The 27,755-nt window shown below is 40.7% G+C and overlaps 1 protein-coding gene across 4 annotated transcripts in view; it reads right to left on the reverse strand.

Moving 5' to 3' along the window:
* The window catches only part of MRTFB (myocardin related transcription factor B), a 195,783-nt gene that overhangs the window by 23,109 nt on the left and 144,919 nt on the right, over nt 1–27,755 (reverse strand). For all 4 annotated transcript variants that reach the window (XM_025370716.1, XM_025370712.1, XM_025370713.1 and 1 more), the window contains 4 exons: nt 26,204–26,365; nt 24,475–24,653; nt 10,186–10,323; nt 3,658–3,905 (listed from right to left, as the gene is read on the reverse strand). In XM_025370716.1, the coding sequence (XP_025226501.1) occupies nt 3,658–3,905; nt 10,186–10,323; nt 24,475–24,653; nt 26,204–26,365 (727 nt within the window). The remainder of the gene's footprint in view (nt 1–3,657; nt 3,906–10,185; nt 10,324–24,474; nt 24,654–26,203; nt 26,366–27,755) is intronic.

Here is a 27,755-nt window from a genome sequence, read left to right on the forward strand (position 1 = left end):
TCCGTCTCAAAAAAACAAAAAAACAGGCAAAACTAATCTCTGCAGATAGAAGTCAGGATCATCACAGAAAAGGGACACAAAGGGGGCTTTTGGGGTACTGATAATGTTCTTGGTTTGAGTATTGGATACAGGAGTGTATTTATTTTTGTATCAATTTTCACTTACAATTTATGGACTTTTCTGTATGTAAGCTATACTTCAATTTAAAAAGCTTATTTAAGAGAAGTTGGTGCATCACTTGTCAAATTCTACTACAGTTAGGTACTTTGTACTAATTTCCCTAAACTTTCAGTATTAAAACCAGATCCCCACCTAACATCTTCCAACTGTGATACTCTTCGTAACAGTGGTGTTTCCTTTCTGGATGGTTGCTACCATACAGCCGATTCCACTGCAGCTTCAGACTTGGTGCCGAAGCCAAGAGACTTGGAATTCCACATTCTGAAACAGGGATTTGAGGTGACAGTGCCTATGGGGTGACGGCCATAGTTGGGTGAGCTTTCTCTGAGGAGTTCTGGGAAGTCTGTGGTTGAAGCCAATGCTGGCTTTGTCAATAGCTAACTCTTGGCATTCACTTTGGGGGTATTCTAAAACCTGGCTGAATTTTGTTGAAGTTAAATACTTAAAATCTTTGGGATGAAGTTTCTTGTTATTGGATGAAATGACAAATATTTTATGCATCATTGTTCTCCTTTATAAAAATTCAACTGTAAAATCTCAGAGTTATGAAAACATTTTCTTTAAATCAATGTTTCTCCACCTTATTTTCATTCATTAGTGTGAATGAGCCTTTTAGACATTTTTCTCCAAATCTCTCTCCCCATGAAGTTTCAACACCACATACTGCATGTGTTTATGGACTGCACGTAAGTCTGTGCTTTATTACATAAGAGTAATCTCCCTGCTGAGCCACCTTTTGCTTCCTTGTGAATGGTATTATCCCCTTGAGAATGAATGTAATTATTCTACTCATGCTGTTTTTTTTTTCCTGTTCAGATTCTATAATACTCTACCTATTATAATGAACAGTTTGGTATTTCGCTCAATCTTTAAAATAATATAAACATGTTATTCTATTTTTCTCCCAAATCATTAGAGGGAGAGAAAAAAAAAAAGGAGAGGGTTGCTGATGAATGTAATTGGCAGATGACAGACCAGAGTTCAGAGGGATGCAGTGGCCTCTGGGGACCTCCAGTGACTTCCCACTGTGCAGACAAGCTGGGCTGGACTAAAGCCAGTCCATTTGGGCGCTTGCTCCTTTGTGGTGGCAAAGGGCTACATGATTCAGGTAAAATCCTACCACTATGGGCACTGTACGACTTCCACATTCAGTTTCTTGTAATGGAATTTTGATAAATATAAACAGTGCGTTAGGAAACAAGGTCTCCATTTTTAGGATCTGGAAACTGAACAGGACTTACATTCTTTTTGTGGTTAAATAATACACAAAAACAAGTGTTCTTTCTCCTTCTAGTATCCTGGGTCTTTTTGTATGATAGTGTTCTTGGGTGAGCCTGGTTATTGTAGAGGTGCTGAATGTCTGAGGAGGAGAGGGGAATTGAAGCTTTAATGGAAAGACAAAGAACTGGTAACAGTTCAGCAAGCCCACACCTCTGATGGATTCTTCCCATCTACAAAGCCCAACCGCACAGCCAAATTCTTTCATTACAGAAAAGACTGTTTCAAAGATATCAAAAAAATCCTTTGGGATTTTCACCTTAATAGCGTCCTCATCTGGGAATGGGGTCAGTAACAGCAATTCCTCCTAGATTTGCAGCAAAGATGAGGATGATGCACAGTTTTAAGCACAATGCATTGTACATAGCAACTGTGAGCCATCATTACCATTATTATTATTGGTGCCCAAAGCCAAAGGAGGATGGCAGTGGAGGAGGCCTCCCTAGGGCCTGGACAAAGCTGCAAAGTAGCAGCAGCTTGTCTCTGATTCTCTTCCAATTCTCTTTGGTCTCTCCTGATTCCCTTCCAATGTCAATAGCTCACTTGGGCCTGCTTGCTGTTAAAATAGTAACTGGATACAAAGTTCTTTCTCTCTTCATCTCCATACCCTGATGTTTTAGATTTAAGTACTTCACAATTAGGTCTGAATTACTAACAGGTTTAATCTTCCTCAACATATCTGAATCTTAAGAGGGAAAAGAGGGGCTACCTATGAGGGAATGCTTAGGCTACATGTAGAAAACAGAAGTTTCTACAGATCATGTAATCGTAAGTTGAATGACGATCACGGCTAGTAATTTTTCATTATCATGAACTTTTGCATCTTTTTCAAGAGTCAAATGAAAATATTTCTTTTTCCAGAAAAGTGATGAAAATGAAGACAACATCTTTGCATTTTTACCTGTTTCCCAGAAAAAGCATATTGGGAATGTATATCCAGAAATTTTCTTTATTACATTAATTAAAATTAGCCATTGATACCTTGCTGTGAATTCAGTTTCAGAAATTGTCAGAATTCACTCCCTTCTGTCCCCCCTAGTTGGGTTAAAACTTTGAAAACACCTTTCTTCTTAGCAGTTGCTGGTCACCAAGGCCTTTCACTGTCTTCTGAAACACTCCCTCTGCTGTCAGAGCTCTTCACTGTCTCTAGACGTCCCTGCAACACCAGCATCCAGGTGTTCTTTCTTACATTGCAGCCTCACCACGTTAGCAGCCTGCTCTGAAGCACTCCGTTGTCTATCTGCTGTGTCGAGTAAGACTCTTCTGCCCAGCTTCAAGTCCCCTTAGACATTGGCTGTACTCGATTTTTGTCTTCCACTTTTTTTCTTAAAAATTAATCAGATTCTTTGTTTAGGCAATGTTTCTCATCTTCCAATGAAGAGAGAGGCACTACTTACTCTATTCTTTCCTCTGTACTAGTGCTCATAGCATTCCCCTGTGCCTGGAAAGGCCCTTCTTGAGCCTTCTATATACAAAGATCCTGCCTTTTCCACCAGGCTTTCCTTTGACCACTCCAGCTTTCATGCCCATCTTTCTCCTATTTTAGCTGTTTATCACAGGTCTTATACTACTTATGCTTTTCTCAGAGCATCTAGTACTATTTTGGTGTTCTAATAATAGGCAAATCTGGATGAATAATTGTGAAAAAGCATTTCTAACTTGTAAAAATTCAGAACCTATTTTGGAGGACAGAAACTGGACTTGGAATGCAGGCCATTCTCACCATGTGGACTTCAGACACTGTATGATAAGCTCTGATAACAAAGAAATGAAAATCATCACTGAGCACAAATAAATGACAATATTCAACTTTTGGTAACTTATAGTTCCTCATAAAAAACCACAGAGGCTAGGCGCAGTGTCTCAAGCCTGTAATCCCAGCACTTTGGGAGGCCGAGGCGGGTGGATCACGAGGTCAGGAGATTGAGACTATGATGAAACCCCGTCTCTCCTAAAAATACAAGAAATCAGCCGGGCGCGCTGGCAGGAGCCTGTAGTCCCAGGTACTCAGGAGGCTGATGCAGGAGAATGGCGTGAACTCGCGAGGCGGAGCTTGCAGTGAGCCAAGAACGCGCCACTGCACTCCAGCCTGGCTGACAAAGCGAGACTCTGTCTCAAAAAAAAAAAAAAAAAAAAAAAAAAAAAAAAAAAAAAACCACAGAAAACCCCGCGTTGAGGACAGCATGGGCCCCGCCGTACTTGAATGGTGCAGGCAGGATGGTCTGGTAGTTGTAGTGCTGCTTCTGCTGACTCAGGATCTGCAGCTGCAGGAACAGCTGCTGCTGCTGGAGCAGGCGGGCATAGTTGGAGTCCATCTGCGGCTCGTTCTTCTCACCCTTCTGATCTGGTGGAATGTATTGGTGGTATTTTAACTTCTTTACCCGTGGTTTGGGATCTTTGCACTTTTTGCTACGGTGTTTGTCATTTGGATTCTTGGGATGGCTTTGCTATTTTTGAGAAAAAGAAAATAACATTTAAAGAGATGTCACCACATGAAATCTATTGTACTGTATGCCTAAATGATTTGAAATTAAAAAGAAATGTACCTTAGATACGGGTACAGCCACTTTGGAAAGCAATATGCAAAATCCATTTCAAGAGCCATGAAAACTTTTGCATATTAACTCTGACCAAGAAATGTTCTCCTGCTGCACTGTTCCCTCAGGGTATGGGCAAGGGCCTCAGCATGAGCTATTCATGAGCTATTCAAACTCAACGCACACTGACCTTGGGTCTCCTGTGTGAACACGCTACCAAGTGCTTACACATATAATCTCCTAGTGAAAAACAAGCTGCATGCTAAATATCCAATGGGAAAAGATTAAGTATACTTCACCAAAACCATGAGTATACTTCACCAAAACCATGTAACAGCTAAAAATTCTGTGGAGAATATGTAAAAATGAAAAAATGCTTACAATGAGAAAAAAACAGAATATAAACTATCTCTAAGGAATATAACAAAAAACAAATACTGAGTGTGACATGAACATGAATTTAAACATTTTTCAAAAATATTACATTTTTCCTTGAAGACTGGGATGTGAGACCATGTATCTCTCATCTTAAGATTAGGAATCAGATGATGTTTTCCTGAGTTCTTGTTGTTTTCTCTGTTTTTAAGTTATCAGATCACTTTATACTTTTCAGTATTCAGATTCTAAGATAGCTTCATCTGAAAAAAACCCACCCAAACAAAAAATATAGGAATGTATTCCTAAGCTTCTTTAGGGAACATATCCAACTTAATACAAAGACTTTGAGAAGTACTTAATTAAATGGAGCTATGGTTATGATCATATCATATTCATATCCAAAGAATTAGGACACTGCAATCAAAGAAGAATAAAAACTCACTGCATTCTGCAGGTTAGGAATAGTCTCATTTCTAATGTTAGGCTATTCTAACATTCATAGAATATGACTATTAACATTTTTTTTTATATCCTTCCTTTGGATATGTTTTAATATAATTGGGATGATACCATATATGCTTATTAGAAACGTGCCTTTCTCTCTCTTCACTTGATATGTCATGAATTCTTAAACCCCTTTATAAAAGAATGATTCTGCAACAAGATTTTTATGGCCATTTTTACATAACAGTTTGCGGACATAGCCAGCGGGGTGCTGGAGCCAGCTCTTACTCATGAGAACCAAATGTGTGCTTCTTCTCCCTACTCCCCATTCAGCAATATCACATGGGTAGCCTGAAACTGGCCACTGTGGGAATATTTACACCATGGGAATTGGCAAAGGTTATAATCTGCCTTCTGAGCCCAGTCAGTTATTAAACATTTACTGCAATACTACTGGACATAATATAATCCAATTAACTAGGAGCCTATTTTTAAATGCTGGTAAATAAGAATTTATAAAAAGTAATTATGTATTGGAAATGATTGGTTCTTGTTAATCTCATCTCATGCTTTCAGACTTGAGCATCAGGACCTGGCCTCCTCCTAGTTCTTTACTGACTCCTATGACACATCTGACACTCCCACTACTCTTTTACTTTCTTCAACATTACTTCAGTCACTGTTCTTGATGATTTTAATATCCACATGTACAATCCTTCTAACATTCAGGTCTCTTAGTTCCTTGACTTCATTGCTTCCAGATATCTCATCTCCTCTCTCAGCCAGCCACTGTGTGATGATAGCCTAGATCTCATAATTATTTGAACCTCCCTTGCTTCCCAGCATCCCAATCTCTGATACCTACCATGTGTTTTGTCAATTCACTCCATCCAGGATGCCAACTACAACAATCATTTGATGCCACTGAGACCTACAATCCCTTTCTGTTACAACCGTTACATGTTTCTCACTTCCCTCCCTACCCAGCTATATCCAACGGTCCCCTCACTTGCACAGTCCCCTCTTTGTCATACACACCTGGCAAAACCCTTATCTAATTAATTCTGTCTCCTTCTGTTTCTCGACAGTGGCTCTACTGATGTTTTGAGCTAGGTAATTGTGTTGTGGGAACCCATCCTGTACACTGTTGGATGTTCAATGGCATCCTTGGCCACCACCCATTAGATGCCCCTAGCAACGTCCACCCACCCACCTCGTCCCCCGCATTGTGACAACCAGAAACATCTCCAGAAATTGCCAAATGTCTGTGGTGGGAGGCAAACTTACCCCTGCTGAGAACCAGTGGTCCACTTCATGCCTGTACTCATATAACTGAAAGTGGCTACAGGAAAAACATAAAATCATGCTGACAAGTCTCACTTTAAACTCGTGACCACCAACTTCAAGGGTTCATCAGTGCTACCTGGCCATCCTGTTACATTTTTCTGGTCCTTTAATTTTCCTACTCTTCTAGAATACTGCCTATCTTTTCTTCTCTATCTAAACCTTTAGTATTTCACCCCCAGCCTTACTGTCAACTGATGACCTTGCTGCCTAAACATGGAGAACAACATGTAAGGGATCAGCACAGAGCTGAGTGCCTGCCTGCACCGAGACTCTGCACTTTCCTTCCTGCTGGTGTTGCTGTCTCAGGCTGGCCCTTCCCTCCTCAACTGGATTCTGTGTTCCCTTGCCCACACCTGGCTGTGGTTCCCCACTCTTCTCCTGGATCACTCCACTGGATCACAAACAGCCTTCCTTGACCCTACAGTCCAATAAAGCTACAGACCCATTTCTGTGAGCTCTCAAGAAAAGCTTTCTGTAACACCATCTCCAGCTCTGCCTTTCAGGCTCTCTTGTGCCCACTCCAACTAAGTTTTTAGAAACTGTTCTTGTCAAGGTCGCTGTGCTTCAGCGTTAAACCAAGGCCAGTTCCCAGCACTCATTTTAACTGAGGCACAGCAGCCTCGATACATTTAGTCTCTCCCTTCTTGAAACATCATGTCTGGCTTCAGGGCTGCCTTGCCTCACTCTTGCTGGCTGTTTTTGCTGAGTCTCCTTTGCTGGTTCTCCTCTCGAAAATGGAGGTTCCCAAGGACTCACTTCTTACACAGCTTTTTCACCTGTACTTAGACCGTAGGTAATTTTACTGGGTTTCATGGCTTTAAACACCATTTATACACTGATGACCCACATTTCTATTCCCAACCTAGACCTCTCTCCTAACGTCTGCACTCATCTATCCAGCTGCCTCTAGGACATGACGAGAGGTGCCTGTACAGCATCTCACACTCCAGGTGTACTCCTTTCCATTACAGGATGTGGCAACTGCAAGTTGCTAGTCGCTTAGACATACAACAGTAGATGGTTCACAACTCCTCCTCTTCACACCACACATCCAACTTGTCTACAAATCCGGCCAGCTTAGCCTTCAAATACAGCCAAAATCCAACCACTTCTGTTATCTCGCCAGCTGCCACTGTCTCCTGCTGTGCATTTTACCTGTCTCTGCTTCTACCTTTGTGCACTACTCTTTCTAACACATCAGCTCAAAAATCTTCCAGCACCTTCTTCTCTTAGTGGTAATACAAAGCCTAACTTCTTACAAGGCTCTACAGAAGCTGTTCTCTGGCCACACCCTGTCTGCCTCCGCCATTGCTGTTGGAGTCAGCAATGGTGGAGGCGCTCATACTGGCTGCCTTGGTCAAACTTTCTTCCCATAGGTATCTTCATGGCTCACACCCTCACTTCCTTTAGATCTTCTTTCAGATCTCCAAATGTCATCTGCATATCCCCAGACCACTTCAATTAAAAGACACGTCTCTCCTTGTCTCCCCAGCACCCACATCCTCACATTATTCATCACCACCTGGCATACTCTATGTTAGTGATCTTTTGTTCCTTGCTTTATTCCTAGTACCCAGAACAGTGCCTGGCACACAGAAGGTGCTTGAAAAAGTATCTGTTGAACAAATGAATGGTGAATGTGCATGCTAACTGGAAATCACTTTAATTATCAGGCACTTAAAGTATATACCTCGATGTCAGAAAACACTTTCCCCCACTTATTCCTTCAATCTCACAATATTTATCAATTCACTATTTACCTGCTTTTTCCATTATCAATAATTCATCTTATTTGTTTTTGAGGCAGGGTCTCACTCTGTCACCCAGGCTGCAGTACAGGGGCATGATCTTGGCTCACTGCAGCCTTAACCTCATGGACTCAAGTGATCCTCCCACCTCAGCCTCCGAGTAGCTGGGAGCATAGGTGTTCGCCACCATGCCCAACTAATTTTTTTGTACACTTTATAGAGATGGGGTTTTGCCATGTTGCCCAGGCTGGTCTCAAAGTCCTGACCTCAAGTGATCTGCCTGCCCTGGCCTCCCAAAGTGCAGGGATTATAGGCATGAGCCACTGCACCTGGCTATACATTTTATTTTTAGTCTTTTAAAACTGATCATAAGAATGAACGGGGTCTAGGATAATTTATACTCAAAATGGGGTTCGAGTATAACTGTTGTGGAGTGATAAAATAATTGACCCAGCCACAGTCCAGAAGGCACCTGTAGAGGAGGGGCACAGAAACATAGTAACTAGTGTTCCTCAGATGGAATCTGCTATTACCTATCAGCCCCCACAAGCGAAGGATGGGAAACAGCTTTCCTCATAGAAATACTGAAAGAATTCTGGTCTGTTTCCTAATGTTTTCCTGTCCCCTCCTCTCTTGGCATAGTCCTAGAATTCTCTAATCAATCCCTGAATTTCACATTCTTAAACAATGCTTCTTCCTGTAGAACCAAAGCCTTCCTTAAAGACATCAGTGAAGAGCAGACATTCAGAGAACGGGAGAGGCAGAGAACTCGTTTTGAGGACTGGCAGGGAAGGAGGGCTGTGCATGCAGACCCTCTCTGTGTGGTCAGGGTTGCATGCATAAGGATGTTGGGAGAGGAGGTAAAAACTGATTTCATTGGCAGAGTTGCCACTTGTGATCCTCTAGAATTTCTTTCTTTTTTTTTTTTTTTGAGACTGAGTCTGGCTCTGTCGCCCAGGCTGGAGTGCAGTGGCCGGATCTCAGCTCACTGCAAGCTCCGCCTCCCGGGTTTACGCCATTCTCCTGCCTCAGCCTCCGGAGTAGCTGGGACCACAGGCGCCCGCCACCTCGCCCGGCTAGTTTTTTGTATTTTTTAGTAGAGACGGGGTTTCACCGTGTTAGCCAGGATGGTCTCGATCTCCTGACCTTGTGATCCGCCCGTCTCAGCCTCCCAAAGTGCTGGGATTACAGGCTTGAGCCACCGCGCCCGGCTACCCTCTAGAATTTCTGACTCCAATGCTAAGCAACAGAAGATGGGGAAATACACTGATGTGTGTTCTGAAGCCACCAATACTCAGCCATGCTGACAAGAGCCTTCTCTCCAGGAAGGTCAAGGACAAGGACAGTCCTGGGGACAGAGGGCTATGAGGATATGCATTGTGTTCATCTGAAAGATGCTCCCTTGCCTCGAGAGTGCTGCAACAGGTAGGGGAGGCAGGAGAGAGCTAGACTTGGATTCGGGAGGTTGGGACCCTTCCTGGCTTTGTCATTTCTTCTTTGGGCCTCAGTCTCCCCATCTGAAAGGTGGTGAGAAGTTAGCTAACTATAATATCCTTTTTTAGTTTTAAAAGTTTGAGATGTATATTCTGCTAAACTATTCCTCACTTTATTCTCCTCACCTACCTTATCTACAAGTTCTAAGCACAATTCTAAAAAGTTTAAATCTGTTTTTCTCTTGTTTTATCTTAGTGGCCTGGGTGGCAGAACTGGGGCTTTCTGCATAGCCCTAGAAGTTTTTTTTTTTTTTTTTTTTAAAGAGACAGGGTCTTGCTCTGTCACCCAAGCTGGGGTGCAATGGTGTGATCGTAGCTCACTGCAGCCTCAAACTCCAGGGCTCAAGTGATCCTCTTGCCTCAGCCTCCTGAGTAGCTGAGACTATAGGCATGCACCACCACCTCTGGCTTTTACATTTTTTGTAGAGATAGTGTCTTGGTATGTTGCTTGCTATGTTGCCCAGACTATTCTCAAACTCCTGGCCTCAAGTGATCCTCCCACCTCAGCCTTCCAAAGCAATGGGATTACAGAGGTAAGCCACTCCATCTGGACCCTAGTGTTTTAAACAGACCAAAATTTGTGCCATTTTTCTATGACTATAGCACAGTTTCAAACATGAAGACCCCAGTCTAGCAAGTCTTACATGGCTTGGTTTTTGAGACTTTGGGCTAAAAGGCAGGCTGAGCAAGTTGGATAAATGCCTTTGTCTTCCATTCACAAGGCGATAGACAGGGTCACAAATAAAGCCACCAAACCCACGGTGTATCCAAAGTACCCACCTTCACCAGCGCTGGGCCAGACTTTGCTGAGGACACAGTGTTTGTGGGGAGGACAGGAGCTGCAGGCCGAGGGGGAGGCTGATCTGCAGTTGGAGGAGTTTTTAAGAATTCAGGAACTGTTGGGGACACTGAAGCAAACTGATGGAAAAGACAAAAAGAAACAAGTCTGTGAAATTAATGATCATAAAAACAGAAAAATTAGAATTACAAGAGAATGACCTAGTTTTTAAGTCCACTAGAAAAGAAGCAAAGGAAAAATATATGTCTGAGGCCAGATGGTGGAATAACATGCTTTACGCCTCAGTGGAGCCAATCATTTAGTCTTTGCTCCAAGAGCAGTAAAGAACTAAAGCCAAGTAAGGTTAGATTGACGATACCGGAGTATTTTCTCAAAAAGACGGTCAGAAGCACTCTTTATTGGCAGGGAAAGAAAAGTCCAAGACACTTGTATATATGATCAAAACAATACATGGTATTCTTTTTTTTTTTTTTTTTTGAGACGGAGTCTCGTACAGACTGGAATGCAGCAGGGCGATCTTGGCTCACTGCAACCTCTGCCTCCCAGGTTCAAGCAATTCTCCAGCTTCAGCCTCCCAAGTATCTGGGACTACAGGCATGCACCACCACACTCGGCTAGTTTTTGTATTTTTAGTAGAGATGGGGCTTTCACCACGTTGGCTAGGCTGGTCTGGAACTCCTGACCTCAAGTGGTCCACTGCCTCAACCTCCCAAAGTGCTGGGATTACATGCATGAGCCATTGTGCCCAGCCAATATATGGTATTCATAAAGTCCCTTTGCTATATAGGTCATGCTGACCCTGGCTGATCTAAACATGACCTTCAGGCTTCCCTGCAGAGCCTGGTGAATGCCTGTATCACACTCGACCCACCCTCCGGCAGCATCCTTCCCGAATGCCCATGTCCCCCATGTGTCCGTAAATGTGCTTACACCCTCAGTTCCTCTCTCCAAATCTGACTAGAACTCTCATTAACCATATTCCCCCATTTCTTGCAACAGAAGATTTGAAGAATATATTTTGGGAAGGTTGACCTGTTTTACTGACAATATTACCTCTCCATACTTAAAACAAGAAGTTACTTTGTTACCCAGGCCAAAATCAACAATTACTGAATCTCAGTTTGGGGTCACATATTAACAAAGGAAGCTACAGAAGTCTTTACTAGGTTTTATCAGTTCTCACTAGCAACCTACTTTACATAGATTTTAAGTATTCGTTTATTGTAAAGAACAATTACTACTGTAATAAACTAGTCAAAATTTACATATTGATTACTACTTGGGACTTACTTATACCAGCCTTATCTTAAGGAAAAATGTCCTCCTTTATCACTTCCACTTCCCTGAACAACTCTTGAATTCATCACACCAACAATCAAAATCTTGTTAAAGTATTTGCATTTTAAAATAGCAAACTGTATTTTTCCTTCCTAAAATAAATGACCTGAAAACTTGGAGAGCTATTAGCAGCATGAAATATGAAGTTTGGCACATACTGGTTAACTCAAACAAATATTTGTTTAATTGATGAATGGGCATTCCTTCTGGCTTTACTCACGCTAGGTCACGTTCTCAAGCCCAGCTGAGACCGTGTCCGAGTGTGCAATTAATCGTGCATGCCCGTGTCAGCTCTCTTGCTCCCTGAGGCTTCAGCTGCTAATTTCAGCTTTTCAGTTATTAGTAACTGTGAGTGTTGACAATATGAAAGACCTTACTTTGAAAGACGGCTGCATTCAATTTCATTTTTAAACAGAAATGAAGGGAAAAGGGCTCATCTAAGAGACTGGACACCTATGTTCCAGCAGACTTCTGACCGCAAAGAGCCCTGAGACATCTGGATCCTCAGTGAATCTCTGACCAACCAAGACTCACACAAAGTGGAAGATGATGTTAGCTGATCACTTCTTTACTGAATATGACTTTACGTGGTTGGTTTTCCTTTCACCTTGCATATTTTTTTGAAATGGGAATACTTATCTGTGGGTCAATGTTCACAGAGGGGAAAACATTCCTTGGCTGTTATGTAACTGGTATGTGAAGCAGACTAAAATGTTTGAATTCTGAACTCTATATAGATTTCCTGGCATATAAATCCTACTTACCTGGCAAGCTATTTTACCAGTACAACCCCCACTGACTGAGGATAGTGTGATGAATTTGAGAGCAGTAAGTGTTAATCATATGAAAAATAATCCAGGAGCATGGATGTGGTATCAAATGTAATATTTATGTCTTGCCTAAATTTCTAGACTGTGCCTAACTGTAGCCTTGATTACTGATACGCCTATCTTATTAGCTCTTTTAGTATTTCAGCATGACTTTACTACCCAGAAAACCACAGATTCCAGCATAACACAAGAATAACCCAACTGAAATACAGGGATTGTTGACTCTACCTAATCTAAAGATAAATACATCAAAACTTCTAATTTTGCCAGCCATTTTAATGTGCTTTAGAAAGGACCAAAACACAACAAAAGCCCCTCCCTTCCCCTACCGAACCCCACTTAGACCATATCAAGGGCTCAGGCTCCTAGTGGCTAAAGTTAGCAAAAGAATCTAAATGTGAGTAATTCTGAAGTGACGTATTCCGAAAAGGATTAAACGAGTATCCAGGCCTGGAGCTGGGGGCCATTATGGTAGCGAATGAATGCAGGAACAGAAAACCAAATACCACATGTTCTCACAAGTGGGAGCTAACTAATGAGAACACATGGACACATACAGGGGAACAACACACACTGGCCTTCTTGAGCGTAGAGGGTGGGAAGAGGGAGAGGAGCAGAAAAAATAACTATTGAGTATTAGGCTTAGTACCTGGGTGACAAAAGAATCTACATCAAACTCCTGTGACACACAATTTATAAATACAGCAAACCTGCACGTGTACCTGTGAACCTAAAATAAAAGTTAAAGTATTCAGGCCATAAGAGATACTTAAACTTACTTTGTTCCATATAGTAAATTCAACAATATGTCAAATTCTTAAAAGAATACTTTTAAGATTTAAAATGTAAATAGGTTTAAATTGCCACCAAGACCTAAGTTCAACTTATGTTCTATAAAAATTTAATTTCAAAATGATTCTGAATTGCTTCCCCAAAGAAACAAAAAAAGCTGCAAATTTTGCTTTGTCTTATTGGATCCGACTACTGTTTCATTACAGGTTACAGGTCTCACAAGGGCCAGATTTTTAATTTTCATCAGAAACCCATATAAGACAATGTCAGAAAGATGGTTTTTAATGGATATTTATGCATTAAAAAAAAAAAACACTAAAAAGGCACTGTTGATCATAAAGACTGACTTTTCTCCTACTAGAAACGGCTACAGGAAAGCTTTGCCACAATATAAAAAAACAGAAGTCAGAGCAAACCTCTCAGCTGATTAAAGCTCTATCCTGTTTCAGATGCCTGCACTGTTCCTGCTGCAAAACGCAGTGCACAGGCCGAGGGCCAGTCATTGCTTCCGGACTGTTCCTTTTTATTAGAATTTCTTTATGTGGTCTTGAGGGACAGAAACTAGATACTTAAAAACAAAGCTTTTCTGTATTACAGATTTTAAGTCAATAATAAATGTTTTTAATTTAGGATGCAGCAGAGTTCTTAACTAAGATGGCAATATGCAAAATAAGAAAGTCAAAATGCAATTACTCTTTAAATATTGTTTTCATATTCTAATCCCCAAATAAAATGAAAAATGAACGAGTTGAATAAAACAAAAATCACACATTGTATGTTTAATAGATGAATATTTTATGTAAAACTCTAGCTTTGTTAAAATGTATCACCTAGCACTGACCATTTGTTCCTGTAATATATAAGTTTAAGCATTTCACTTTTAGAATAAGTAACTGAATATTAAAAGTGAATTTCCTTGCACATAAACTAGTGCTTCATGACCTGATTGGTAGTGAGGATGTGCACGTATCCCTGCTTTAAAAGTGCATTTAAAAAATTATACTAAAATGTATATAACATAAAATTTACTATTGAACAATTTTTAAGTATATGGCATTAATTACATTTATATTGTTCTGCAACCATCACTACCAGAACCTCCAGACTGGTTCATGTTCCCAAGCAAACTCTATACCTTAACCAATGTCCCCCTGGTTCCACATTCCCCTCACCCCCAGGCAATCATCATTTTCTTTTCTGCCTCTATGATTTTTACTACTCTAGAATCTTACATAAGTGGAATCATACAGTATTTGTCTTTTTGTGACTGGCTTGTTTCATTGAACATAATGCTAGAGTTTCATTCATGATGGATTGCAGAATCTCCTTCCTTTTTAAAGGCTGAATACTATTCCAACATACATGTATAGCACATTTTGTTTATCCATTCATCTGGCAGTGGACATCTGGGTTGCTTTCACATTCTGGCTATTGTGAATGTTGCTGCTATGAACAGGGATATACAAGTATCTTCTGATCTAACAATCTAACTCCTGTTTTCTATTCTATTTTTTTTTTTTTTTTTTTTGAGATGAAGTCTAGCTCTGTCGCCCAGGCTGGAGTGCAGTGGCACGACCTCAGCTCACTGCAACCTCCACCTCCCGGGTTCTAAGAGATTCTCCTGCCTCAGTCTCCTGAATAGCTGGGATTACAGGCATGTACAACCACGCCCAGTTAATTTTTGTATTTTTAGTAGAGACGGGGTTTCACCATGTTGGCCAGACTGGTCTCGAACTTCTGACCTTAAGTGATCTGCCCGCCTCGGCCTCCCAAAGTGCTGGGATCACAAGTGTGAGCCACCGTGCCCAGCCCTGTTTACTTTTGGGCATATACCCATAAGTGGAATTGCTAGTTCATTTAGCAATTCTATTTTAATTTTTTGAAGACTGAACACTGTCCACAGTGGCTATACCATTTCACATTCCCACCAACAGTATACAAGAGTTCCAATTTATCCACATCTGTCCAAACTTATTTTCTGTTCTTTGGATAGCAGCCAATGTGATGGGCATGAGGTGGTATCTTGTGGTTTTGATTAGCAGTTCCTTAATGATTAGTGATACCTAGTATCTTATTAGATGCTTACTGGCTATTTGCATATCCTCTTAAGAAAGATGTCTATTCAAGTCCTTTGCCCTTTTTTTTTTTTTAAAGATAGATAGACTGCAACAAAAACCACATTCAAACCTTTGCCTCTTTTGAACCGAATTTTTTTGTTGTTGAGTTGTGGGAGTTCTTTATGTACATTAGATATTAGTCCTGTCTTAGTCTGTTTTGGATTGCTTTAAAAAGCATTTGGCCGGGCATGGTGGCTCACGTCTGTAATCCCAGCACTTTGGGAGGTCGAGGCAGGCGGATCACGAGGTCAGGAGTTCGAGACCAGTCTGACCAACGTGATGAAACCCTGTCTCTACTAAAAATACAAAAATTAGCTGGGTATTGTGTTGTGCACCTGTAATCCCAGCTACTCAGGAAGCTGAGGCAGGAGAATTGCTTGAACCTGGGAGGTGGAGGTTGCAGTGAGCCGAGATTGTGCCACTGCACTCCAGCCTGGGTGACAGAGCGAGACTATGTCTCAAAAAAAAAAAAAAAAAAAAAAAAAAAATGAGGCTGGGTAATTTATAAAAGAAAAGAGGTTTATTTGGGTCATGATTCTGCAGATTTTGCAGGAAGCATGGCACCAGCATGTGCATCTGGCAAGGCCTCAGGCTGCTTCCACTCATGGTGGGAGGGAAATGGGAGCCAGTGTACAGAGATTACAGAGCAAGAGAGAGCAGGGAGGATCCAGGCTTTTCTGTCTTTTTTCTTTTCTTTTTTTTTTAACAAGTTCTCTCTCATGGGAACTAATGCAGTGAGAATTCATTTATTTCCAAGGGAGGCCATTAATTTATTCATGAGGGATCTGCCCCCATTACAGAAATGCATCCCATTAGGCCCTATCTCTAACAAATGGGGATCAAATTTTGACATGAGGTTTAGAGGAGACAAATATCCAAACCATAGCAAATCCTTATAACATATGATTTGCAAATATTTTCTCCCATTTTTTGGATTGCGTTTTTACTCTGTTGATGTCCTTTGATGCACTGAAGTTTTCTTGTTTCTTTCTTTTAAGAGACAGGTTCTTGCTCTGTCACACAGGCTGGAGTGCAGTGGTGCTTTCATAGCTCAATGTAACCTTGAACCTGGGCTCAAGTCATCCTCTCATCTCAGCTTCTGGAGTAGCTAGGACTATAGGTGCATGCCACCATGCCCAACTAAGTTTTTTTTTTTTTTGAGAGGGAGTCTCGCTCTGTCGCCCAGGCTGGATCTCAGTTCACTGTAAGCTCCGCCTCCCGAGTTCACGCCATTCTCCTGCCTCAGCTCCCGAGTAGCTGGGACTACAGGCGCCTGCCACCTCACCTGGCTAGTTTTTTGTATTTTTTAGTAGAGATGGGGTTTCACGGGGTTAGCCTGGATGGTCTCGATTTCCTGATCTCGTGATCCACCCGTCTTGGCCTCCCAAAGTGCTGGGATTGCAGGCTTGAGCCACCGCGCCCGGACTAAGTTTTTTAATTTTTATTTTTTGTAGAGATGAGGTCTCACACTATGTTGCCCATGTTGGTCTTCAACTCCTGGCCTCAAGGGATTCTCCTGCTCTGACCTTCCAAACAGCTGGGATTACAGGCATGAGTCACTATGCCTGGCCAAAACGTTTTGAGGAAATGTAATTATTTTTTCTTTTGCTGCTTTGGTGTCATATCCAGGAAACCAATCCAGTGTCATGAAGCTTTCCCCTATATTTTCTAAGAGTTCCATAGTTTGTTATTAGATTTAGATCTCTGTCTATGGAGTTAATTTTTGCCTGTGATGCTAGGTAAAGGTCCAACTTCATTCTTTTTTGCATGTGGATATCCAGTTTTCCCAGTACCATTTGTTGATGAGACTATCCTTTCCTCATTGAATGGTCTTAGCACCTTTGTTGAAGATCATTTGATCCCATATCTAAGGGCTTATTTCTGGGCTCACTGTTCCATTCTATTTATCTATCTTATGCCAATACCACCGTTTTAATTACTGTGTCTTTGTAGTAAGTTTCAAAATCAGGAAGCATTAGACCTCTAACTTTTTTAAAATTCAAGACTGTTTTAGTTTTTCAGGATTCCTTAAGATTTTTCTATTTCTGCAAAAATCAACATTAGAATTTTGACAGGACTGTACTGAATCTGTAGATTGTTTGGGGTAGTATTGACATATTAAAAATATTAAGTCTTCTATGAACACAGGATGTCTGTGTTTGATACTTTGTAGTGCCTTGTTTTGATTCCCTTCTCCTCTCCTTTTGCATTGTAGGAAAATAGGCTGTTGCATGGCCAAGAGTGTCTGATGCCATCTTGAAACAAAACTACCATGATGACTGGTGGTTGGCCCCTCCACAGCAAGGTGTTCTGCAGTAAAGTCTTTAAACAATGCCTATAGCATAGATAACCCCTCATAAAGATGCTATCAAACTTCCCCAGTGGTCACGTCTTGACAAGAAAGTCTGAAGGTGTGACCAGCTGCACATGTTTTATCCCAAAAGCTTGCTATATAAAGAATATCTCTGGGAGGCTGAGGTGGGTAGACTCCCAGAGCTCAGGAGTTCGAGACCAGCCTGGTCAATATAGCAAAACCCTGTGTCTACAAAATTAGCTGGGAATGAATGAACGAATGAATGAATACTTTCTGGATGGCAGGTGTGGACAGCCACCCGAGACATTGCTTCTGTTTTTAAGTTCCTATAAAATATTTCTCTCTGAGAAACTGGATTTTTCAGCCTCTTTCTTTGGCCTCTGAGTTTCCTCAGCTTTTGGGGGTAGGGCTGTTCAGATTCTACAAATTTTTTGTTTGTTTCCATAGGAATTACAAATAGTATCTTAGAATTATGACATTCTATCTTACATTGATAACAACTTCAGTCACATAAAAAAATGCTACTTCTTTACAGCTTCACCCCCTCTATGTTATTGACGTCATTCACAAACTACGTTGTTATATACTGTGTGGCCATTAACATAGATTTGTAATTCTTAATGAATGTGTCTTTTAAATTCTGTAGGAAAAAAAGTAGAGTTACAAACCAAAATTATAATATTGTTTTCATATTTGCCCACATATTACCTTTCTTTCTTTCTTCTTCTTTTTTTTTTTTTAGATGGAATTTTGCTCTTGTTGCCCAACCTGGAGTGCAAAGGCGCGATCTTGGCTCACCACAACCTCCGCCTCCCGGGTTCAAGCGATGCTCCTACCTCAGCCTCCCGAGTAGCTGGGATTACAGGCCTGTGCCACCATGTCTGGCTAATTTTCTACTTTTAGTAGAGACAGGGTTTCTCCATGTTGGTCAGGCTGGTCTTGAACTCCTGACCTCAGGTGATCTGCTCGTTCTGGCCTCCCAAAGTGTGCTGGGATTACAGGTGTGAGCCACCGTGCCTGGCCAATTTTATATTTTCCTATAGCTTTGAGTTACTATCTAGCATCCCTTCATTTCAGATTGAAGGATTCTTTTTAGCATTTCTGATAGGGCAATTCTAGTGGTAATAAACTCCCTCTGCTTTTGTTTGAGAATGTTTTAATTTCTCCTTTATTTTTGAAAACAATTTTGCTGGATATGATTTTCAGGTGACTGTTTTCTTCTTTCATCATTTTAAATATATCATCCCACTGCCTTCTGGTCTGCAAGGTTTCTACTGAGAAATCCACTGACAGTCTTACTGAGGATTCCTTGTATGTGACCAGTCACTTTTCTCTTGCTGCTTTTAAGATTCTCTCTTATTTGATTTTAGACAGTTGATTACATTGTGTGTTGCTGTGGGTCTCTTTGAGTTTATCTTCTTCGGAGTTTACTGAATTTCTTGTACAGGCATTGTGGTCAACAAAGGACTGCACATATGAAGATTATAATGGACCTGCTCTATACAGGTGTAGTATTTTAAAAAACCATTTACATGGTAAATGTAGTAAAAAACCATTTACACTGTAAAGGTACACTGTAGTAGGTGTAGTAGGCCATACCATCTAAGTTTGTGTAAGTATACTCTATGATGATTCACAACAACAAAACTGTCAAACAATGCTGATATAATGTGGCTCATGACCAAATCTCATGTCGAACTATAATCCCCATGTGTCAGAAGAGGGGCCTGGTGAGAATCACAGGGGCAGACTTCCCCCTTGCTGTTCTCATGACAGTGAATGAGTTCTCATGAGATCTGGTTTTTTGAAAGTGTGTAGCACTTGCCCCTGTGCTCACTCGCTCTCTCCTGCCATCATGTGAAGACATACTTGCTTCCCCTTTACCCTTCCACTATGACTATAAATTTCCTGAGGCCTCCCCAGCCATGCCTCCTGTACAGCCTGTGGAACTGTGAGTCAATTAAACCTCTTTTCTTCATAAATTGCCTAGTCTCAGGTAGTTCTTTATAGCAGTGCAAGAGTTGACTACTACAAATGCTTTGCTCAGAATGTATCCTTGTTGTTAAGCAAAGCATGACTGTATTTGTATATCCATGTTGTTCCTCATATTTGTGAAGTTTTGGGCCATTATTTCTTTAATTAATATCTCTGCCCCTTTCGGAACTCTCATGGTGAATACACTGATCTGCTTGATGGTGTCCCATAAGTCTCTTAGTCTCTGTTAACTTTTCTTCATTCTTTTTTCCTTTTGTCTTCAGACTCAATTTCAAATCACTTGCAGATTCTTTCTTCTGCTTGTTTGAGTCTGCTGTTCAAGCCCTCTAGTGAATTTTTCAATTCCGTTATATCTTCAATTACAGAATTTGTTTGGGTTTAAAAAGTAATTTCTACCACATTCTCAGTTTGTTCATATGTAGTTTTCCTAATTTCCTTTAGTTTGTTGTTCATGTTTTCTTTTAGTTTTTGAATATATTTAAGATAATTACTTTAAAGCCTTTGTCTAGTAGGGCAGATATGTGTGTTTCTTCTAAGATAGTTTCTGGAGATTTTTTCTTTCTTGTGGGGGCGCGGTGTGTAGGGTCTCGCTGTTATCCAGGCTGGAGTACACTGGTGTGATCTCGGCTCACTGCAACCTCTGCTCCCTTGGCTCAGGTGATCCTCCCACCTCAGCCTCCCGAGCAGCTGGGACCATAGGTGTGCACTACCACGCCCAGCTACTTTTTTTTTTTTTTTTTGGTATTTTTAGTTGAGATGGGGGTCTCACTATGTTGCCCAGGCTGGTCTTGAACTCCTGAGCTCAAGCAATCTACCTGCCTTGGCCTCCCAAACTGCTGGGATTACAGGTCTGAGACACGGCACCCAGTCTTTTGTCTGTTTGTTTTAAATGGGATTTTGCTATGTTGCCCACACCAGACTTGAACTGTTGGATTTAAGTAATCCTCCTGCATCAGCTTCCCAAGTAAGCTGGGATTAAAGGTGTGTGCTATCATGCCTGCCTTCTTTGCATCTTTTGTTGAAAATTTGGAATGTGAAAAAACAGCCACCTCTCCTTATTTCTAGTGTTCTTATTTCTCCGCAGCTTCACCAGCATCTGTTGTTTCTTGACTTTTTAATAATTATTCTGACTGGTGTGAGATGGTATCTCATTGTGGTTTTGGTTTGCATTTCTTTAATGATCAGTGATGTTCAAGTTCTCGCTGTTGCTCAGACTGGTCTTGAACTGCTGGGATCAAGTGATCCTCCCACTTTGGCCTCTCAAAGTGCTGGAATTATAGGCCTGAGCCACTGCCCCTTGCCTCAGTCAGGCATAAAAAAAAAAATCACATTTTTCTAATTTCTCTGTTTAGTTTAAGCCAGGGGTGTCCAATCTTTTGGCTTCCCTGGGCCACACTGGAAGAAGAATTGTCTTGGGCCACATATAAAATATATTAACATTAACGATAGCTGGTGAGCTAAAAGAAAAAAAATCACACAAAACCACTCATAATGTTTTAAGAAAGTCTACGAATTTGTGTTGGGCTGCATTCAAAGCTGTCCTGGGCCGCATGCAGCCTGTGGGCTGTAGGTTGGATAGCTTAGTTTAAGCCATAGGATTAAACATGCAACACACAATTAGTAATAAATAAATGACAAAATTTGGCTCAGGCAAACAAGAAGGAAAGTGAAATCTATGGCAGAGATTTCACTCAAAGTATGGTCTGTGGACCTCTGTTACCTGCGAAAGTCACATAGAAATTTGATGTTACCCCACCACTTGTACTTTACAAGAGGATTAGTCCCCATGCATCAAAAATTAAATAGGCTAGGTGCTGTGGCTCATGCCTGTAATCCCAGCACTTTGGGAGGGCAAGGCGGGCCGATCACCTGAGAAGTTCAAGACAGCATGGCCAACATGGTGAAGCCCTGTCTCTACAAAAATACAAAAATTAGCTGGGCATGATGGTGGGTGCCTATAATCCCAGCTACTCAGGAGGCTGAAGCAGGAGAATCGCTTGAATCCGGGAGGCAGAGGTTGTAGTGAGCTGAGATCACACCATTGCACTCCAGCCTGGGCGACAGAGTGAGACTCCCTCCCCCGCCCCCAAAAAAGAAATATCTAAAAAAATCAAGCTAGTCCTTCACTACAGCCAATTCGAGGACTGGTCAACAGCAATGAAATTTACCATCAAACTCTGACAATGAGTTATTTTCAAGATTAAAAATTAAGAATCTCAAAGAACCCCTGAAAGACATGTATGTTGCTCTTTTATTATCTTTGTTTTACAAGCACATTTTAATAAATTGTGTCATAGCTCACCTTTGTGGCAGTGGTATGATGGTTAATTCTAAAGCAGGGAAAAAACAGACTGCAGAGAGTCTCTCCAAGAATCTGTCATGTGTTAAATCAGTTAAGTAAGTACCTGCTGTGTGCTGGACCCCTGTGCTCAGTATGAGGTTACTAAGATAAATCCCTGCCCTCTAGGAACTTGGTGTCTAAGGAGAAGCAATGTGTCAAGGTCCTTTCCCCTTGAGCTACGAATATGAAAATAAGTATATTTAGGTAGATAAATATATTTTATATACATCAAGTGAGATGCCTGGACAAATTCTATAACCAAACACTGGATAACAGTGAAAATAAAGTACAAAATTTGCCAAAACAAAACTTATCACCTTTAGATGACACAAAAATCCCCAAGACTTTACCAGCATCATAAAGTTCACCTCTGTAGTTAATTTTAAAAAGAAGTCAAAACAAAGCACCTACAGTGTATTAATAATCCTACTTAAGAATTATCTTTCTTTGACATCCGTATGGCATAGTTACCAGGCACATGCTTCTTTAATTACATGAATAAAAGTATAATAATCATCTTTGTCAGATACCTTACTTATAAATACTAGAACACTTGATACAAGGGGGTTTCATGAAGGACACAATTTTAAGAGGTCTCAAGGCACATAGGACAGAAATGATTTAACAGGCAAAGCTACAGTGGAGCCAACCCTGACTCCAGGTTCTTTTTCTTGAATGTATACATAGGAACTGTTAACATCCTGGAAAGTGGGTCTTTTCCCATCACCCTAGTCGACAGATAAAAAGCTGACTGTTAATGGTGTGCATGTAACAGGCAGAACTGGTACTGCAGCAGCACTGAAGGTACTATGAAAACTACTGCTTAAATTCAGGAGTGACCCAAGGCTTAATGTGCGTTGCACTGGCAAGAAACAGACCATATTTATTCTTCAAGAAACACTGTTATTACTATTTTCCTTCAAGGAATTCTGGAATGTCAGCTCACTGTGTGGGAATGCCTCTGGTTAAAGGGTCTCAATTAAAAACTTAGCTGGAGACCATGTTTTAAGACTACAGAAATAAAACACAGTAGTACCAGCAATATGAGGAAGAGAATTATAATCTTTCATGCAAGTGAAATGGTCTTGAAGTTTAAACAATAGGTGGCTGTTGTGACACAAATTCTGTATTACTAAAAGTTAAGGCCATGCTAATTGCTATCTGACATCCTAATCTAGTCAAAACAGTAACAGAGAACAAACAACCCAAATGGATAAGTGTAACTGTTTGTTAATGGTATCTACTCACATACTTGACATTCTTTTTACCGAATTTTTAAAGCTCAAAACCAGGGTGCAGCAAATATGTGAGAACACAGTAGGGTTTAGTCTCCCTCGCTCTCGCTTTCTGCCTGCTCAGACCTCAGACTGTGGGCTGGTCACTGACCCTCATACTTCTTCTAGGCCAGGGTCCAGTACAACTGAGGGGCCACGGTCACCCCTGCCTTGTGAACTTGGAGAGGACAATCTGAACTGTAGCCATCCACACTACTGTTGATGAGTCCAAGCTGTAGAGGCTCTACATGCACATGGAAGAACAGAAACAAGCTTCCACAACCATTGTGTCAGTCTGCATTCAAGATGCTTAATTCAAGTCAGCATTTACTAAGCACCTTTTCTGTACCAGGCCCTGTGCTAGATGCTCAAGATACACTTGCTCTCTCTCCTCCTCCCTCCCTCTCCAAAGTAGCTCTTATCTTCTAACAGTCAAAATCCCTCTCATAGGCTCACATTTTAGCTGCAGGCATAGAGACAACAAACAAATTAGGATATTTCAGATCATGGTGATAAATGCAATGAAGAAAATAATGCTGAAAGACATAGTTCCTAACAAATCAATGGTCATCAATGAGAAGAAATGCTGTAAGAAAACAGGCATTTTTAATCCCCAAACTTCCACACTTCTGTGAACCCAGGCTGCCTCTTGCATGAGGTTAAAGCAGATAATTGCTAAATTCCTTTCCGACTCAAAAATTCTATGATGCCAGGCTTAACAAGAACATTTTCTGCTGACTTGATCACTCCCATTAAGTAGTTCAATAGTTTTGACTTTAAAGTAACACTATTAAAATTTCAGTAAGGAAAAAGTACCATAAGGAGAAAAAACATTATATATAGCACAGGAATTATTATAAAGCCAAAAGAAACATGGACACCCATTAAAAGGTAAGAAATGTACATTTCCAATGCAATTACCAAGATATTTCTTACATTCCTTTGTATGCACTAGATTCTCAGTTCCCAATAAATCTGAAACATAGTAGGTGCTCAATGTGTATTTGTTGAACAAACAAATTCAGTTCCATCAATGATCAAAACATTCAACTCTCCAAGATTTCAGGAAATGGTATTACCTACTTGTGATAAAGACATAGTGGCTAGAAATCTTTATTACCTTCCTAGAGGGCAGTTAAGTGCCTGCCTTTTGCCTAATCAATTTAAATTCAATTCAGAATTTTCTTCTGGTGAAAGTTTATTACCTTAATATATTTTAAAAAAAAAGGCATTTTCTTTCTTTAGGGCTCAAAACCAGAAAGATAATACCTGGGCTGGAGTGTTTGTAGTCACAGGAGATGGCGATTCACTAACTTTTGGCTCACTTGGGGACGCGGCTGACCCCTGTGACTCCTGACTCGCAGGCTGGTCCGGAGACAAAGCGTCACTGCTGTCTTCATCAAATGAGAAATCGCCCTGAGTGTGGGGATAGTCCTCCTTCCCAACGCCTAAAGAAAGAAAGGATTTTTGACTAATGTTGGCTTTGGAATACCAAGCTTAATGTGAAGGAGGCAAACATCGTTTCCCATGAAAATTTATGAAGCTGCTTAAAAAAAAATTGAACACAATGTACTTCCCAGTGCAAGAATACACCACTAACCATGATGTATTCTTGGGTGAAAAAGAAAAATCAAACCTTCATTAGATTAAGACTTCGGGTCCAACTACCAGTTACATGAAGTACAAGTGCCAGGAATCTTAACACCTGGGGACGCAAATGCAATCAGTAAAATCCAGAATGTGGGACATGCTAGAGAACAAAACAAGCCTGTTTCTCAACAAACAAGTATTAAGAAAAAGAAGAAGAGCCACCCAATAGATTAAGATTTAAGAGAAGTATCAGGCAAAGGCAATGTGTGGACCTTGTTTGGATCCTGACGGGAAATCCAACTGTTAAAAAAAACACGTGACAGGCCGGGCGCGGTGGCTCATGCCTGTAATCCTAGCACTTTGGGAGGCCAAGGCGGGTGGATCATGAGGTCAGGAGATCGAGACCATCCTGGCTAACATGGTGAAAGCCTGTCTCTACTAAAAATACAAAAAATTAGCTAAGCATGGTGGCAGGAGCCTGTAGTCCCAGCTACTTGGGAGGCTGAGGCAGGAGAATGACGTGAGCCTGGGAGGCGGAGCTTACAGTATGCTGAGATCACACCACTGCACTCCAGCCTGGGAGACAGAGCCAGACCCTGTCTCAAAAAAGAAAACAACAACAACAACAAAACCAAAAAACAAAACACGTGATAAGGAGGAAAATGGGGCCATGACTAGGTATATATTAAGTTCCCACTTTAGGGAGCAACCCAGCTACACTGACGTCTCACATGATTTCTTCTTTTTTTTTGCTAAAGCTTATGCCAGATATAAAAAGAGAAACATCAGTAACTAAGTGTGATAAGACCAGGATAAAATGGAGAGATACTACCATTCTGAACTCATCTGCTATTCACCTTGCTGAACTAACACTGAACATGCTATTTATATTTCCTAGAAGTAGACAGAAATAAAGTTAGTAAAAATATTAAACAGAAACTAAGTTTAACTTAGAAAATTATTTCAATAATAATGCTACTTACTCAACAAGCAATTTTGAAAAGTTAATATCCTATCTTAAAAACTCTTGTCATTTTCATCACCCCTGGGGACTTCCTATTTTGCACTGGTATGACTTTAAAACTTAGGCAATTTGTAGTCAAGAAGTCTAAGCAGTACAATCAACCATGATTCCATGCAGTCCTAAAGAGATGGACCCCAAAAGGTGAGATGAAATCAGAATGTATGAATTAAACCTCAGACCTAACAAGGGAATCTGTTACTCGGCGGCAGATACTAGACTTATAATATGTAATGAAATGACAGTAACAGAAATCACTCTAAGTGTTAATTTCTAATTAACCCAGAAAACAATACGATTGGTGCTAGCCTTTAAATTATATTTGTTTTATGTAAAATTTCCACGTTTCTCTTTCTCCCCCCAAACAGTAAATTTTTAGAGTCTTGCCTATAATTGCTTCTTTAACACTGGAGTCCACAGGAAGGATGTTTTTCTCTACCAGCTCCATAGGGCCAGGTCTTTGAGCAATCTTTTCATTCAGATCATCTGCTAGTCGAGCTCTTTTCAACTTCATCTGAGTAGCCTGCAGGGATGGCTCTGCAAATGTTTCTAAAAGAGGAAACACAATTTTAACCATTACTCGAATTACTATTTCTATTCCATAATGTTATTTCAGGCCAACTAACTGAATTTAAACTGATTTAGACATATTTTTGTGTTCTCGACATATTTATGGAAAGAGAAAATGACTGTTTAAGAATGTTCCAGTATGCATTTTGTATTTTTTAGTTCTGGATAGCTTTACTTTCTCTACGTAATTTGGATGCCCACAGACTCAAATTAACAGGACCTTAAACCAAAAGTGGGGTACTGCTATTGTTTATTTATGGTGGGAGGGTCAAATTCACATTTATTAGGTATTGGGGATACAGAGGATGAGCGAGACAGATGTGGCCCACAGTTCAAGAAGTTGACAGTTCTGGATTTGGCTTCACTGGAAAGTCAATTCTTAGAAAGGAGACACTGCCTCTTAGGCTTATAAACTTCTCTTCAGAGGTCAATAGGAAGAGCTATCATTCATATTCTTGAATTGATCCCCTGTGTCTCGGTCGGTCATCATAATTAAGAATTTGGGTTTATTTCTGGATATATATCCTTGTGTCTGTTAGGAACATTCAACTATAATACACACTAATTAATGGTTGTATAGAGGCATCAACTCATCTACTTACAACTGCCTAAAATTGGTACAACCAATGTAAAACTATAAATACCATAATTCATCCATCTGCTTCATTCTGTCATATTTGTGTTTCTGGTAACTCTTGTTAATGCTTTTTCCATTGTTCTAAAAAATGTTTAGAAATGATGAAAAATAATGATGTAGTGTCTACCCAAATTCCAAGTTGAAAGTTGCTTGCCTCTTAAGTTATACAGTAGAAGGTCTTTTAATGAAACTCCCCATAAGTTGGCTTAGGATGAACTGATATTCTTTATTCTGCAAGTATTAATAGAATGTTCTTGTGAAGCCCAAGGCCCACTGAAAGCACATGGCTAGGAGGTTACCTTGCAGCACATCTGTGCAGCTTCTCTATCCACCAGCTGAGCTGTATGCTTGCCAAAAGTGAGCCTTGATTGTCCACAAAATGATTCATATCTGTTGTGACCGCTATTGTGAGTGAATACAAAATTTAACTAAACGTTATGAGAAAATGATAAAACTTCAAAAAATAAAGGATCATTTCTTGGAAACTTTTTTTTTTTTTTTTTTTTTGAGACGGAGTCTCGCTTTGTTGCCCAGGCTGGAGTGCAGTGGCCAGATCTCGGCTCACTGCAAGCTCCGCCTCCCGGGTTCATGCCATTCTCCTGCCTCAGCCTCCCGAGTAGCTGGGACTACAGGCGCCCGCCACCTCACCCGGCTAGTTTTTTGTATTTTTTAGTAGAGACGGGGTTTCACTGTGTTAGCCAGGATGGTCTTGATCTCCTGACCTCGTGATCC

This window comes from Theropithecus gelada, chromosome 20 (genome assembly GCF_003255815.1).
Source record: "Theropithecus gelada isolate Dixy chromosome 20, Tgel_1.0, whole genome shotgun sequence".
In the NCBI taxonomy this organism is placed as follows: domain Eukaryota; kingdom Metazoa; phylum Chordata; class Mammalia; order Primates; family Cercopithecidae; genus Theropithecus; species Theropithecus gelada.